At 43.8% G+C, this 1,117-nt stretch overlaps 1 protein-coding gene across 4 annotated transcripts in view; it reads left to right on the forward strand.

Annotated features, from left to right (window-relative positions):
- The window catches only part of NMNAT1 (nicotinamide nucleotide adenylyltransferase 1), a 37,238-nt gene that overhangs the window by 31,217 nt on the left and 4,904 nt on the right, over nucleotides 1-1,117 (forward strand). For all 4 annotated transcript variants that reach the window (XR_005196162.1, XM_017503743.2, XM_037729590.1 and 1 more), the window contains one exon: nucleotides 737-879. Coding sequence is in view for 3 of the 4 variants with exons in the window: in XM_017503743.2 (XP_017359232.1) it covers nucleotides 737-879 (143 nt within the window). In the remaining variant the exon portion in view is untranslated. The remainder of the gene's footprint in view (nucleotides 1-736; nucleotides 880-1,117) is intronic.

The following is a 1,117-nucleotide window of genomic DNA, read 5'->3' on the forward strand; positions in this document are numbered from 1 at the left end:
CAGTGGCGCGATCTTGGCTAACTGCAGCCTCCGCCTCCTGAGTTCAAGTGATTCTCCTGCCTCAGCCTCCTTAGTAACTGGGATTACAGGTGTGTACCACCACAACTGGCTAATTTTTTGTATTTTTAGTAGAGACGGGATTTCATCATGTTGGTCAACTGGTCTCGAACTCCTGACCTTGTGATATGCCTGCCTCAGCCTCCTAAACTGCTGGGATTACAGGCATAAGCTGCCATGCCCATTCGATTTTTTAATATCTTTTTAGTTCTCCACAACAGTCATCTTATGTTGAGAGGATCTTATCAGATAATCCATGTACAGGATGCAGTGTAGGGTGTGGCACATCATAAATAAATAATGTTGGCCAGGTGTGATCGCTCACACCAGTAATCCCAGCACTTTGGGAGATGGAGAGGGGCGGATCACTTGAGGTCAGAAGTTCAAGACCAGCCTGGCCAACATGATTAAATCCCATCTCTACTAAAAATACAGAAAAAAAATAGCCCAGCATGGTGGTGTGGACCTGTAATCCCAGCTGCTCAGGAGGCTGAGGCAGGAGAATTGCTTGAACCCAGGAGGCAGAGGTTGCAGTGAGCTGAAATTTTGCCACTGCACTCACTCCAACTCGGGAGACAGAGCAAGACTCCATCTCAAAATAATAAATAAATAATGTTAATGATACTCTAATGGGGCATTGTGAGAAAGCAGAACATTCTATGGTTCTGTTGTTTTATAGACACCATCAAGAGAAACTGGAGGCTAGTAACTGTGATCACCAGCAGAATTCACCTACGCTAGAAAGGCCTGGACGGAAGAGGAAGTGGACTGAGCAAAAACAAGATTCTAATCAAAAGAAATCCCTAGATCTGAAAACAAAAGGTTTGTATGTTTCATCAGGACTTGTGGACTAGAGCTGATAAGATTCTATAGCTGAGCAAACCCCTGTGTATTTTTTTGTTTTTTAGAGATGGGATCTCACTATGTTGGCCAGGTTGGTCTTGAACTCCTGGCCTCAAGCAATCCTCCCGCCTTGGTCTTCCATGGTATCAGGTTTACAGGTGTGAGCCACTATACCTGGCCTGTATTTTCTTTTTTATTCTTTTTTTTTTTTTTTTTG

Source organism: Cebus imitator, unplaced genomic scaffold, assembly GCF_001604975.1.
Source record: "Cebus imitator isolate Cc_AM_T3 unplaced genomic scaffold, Cebus_imitator-1.0 Scaffold15, whole genome shotgun sequence".
NCBI classification, from domain to species: Eukaryota; Metazoa; Chordata; class Mammalia; order Primates; family Cebidae; genus Cebus; species Cebus imitator.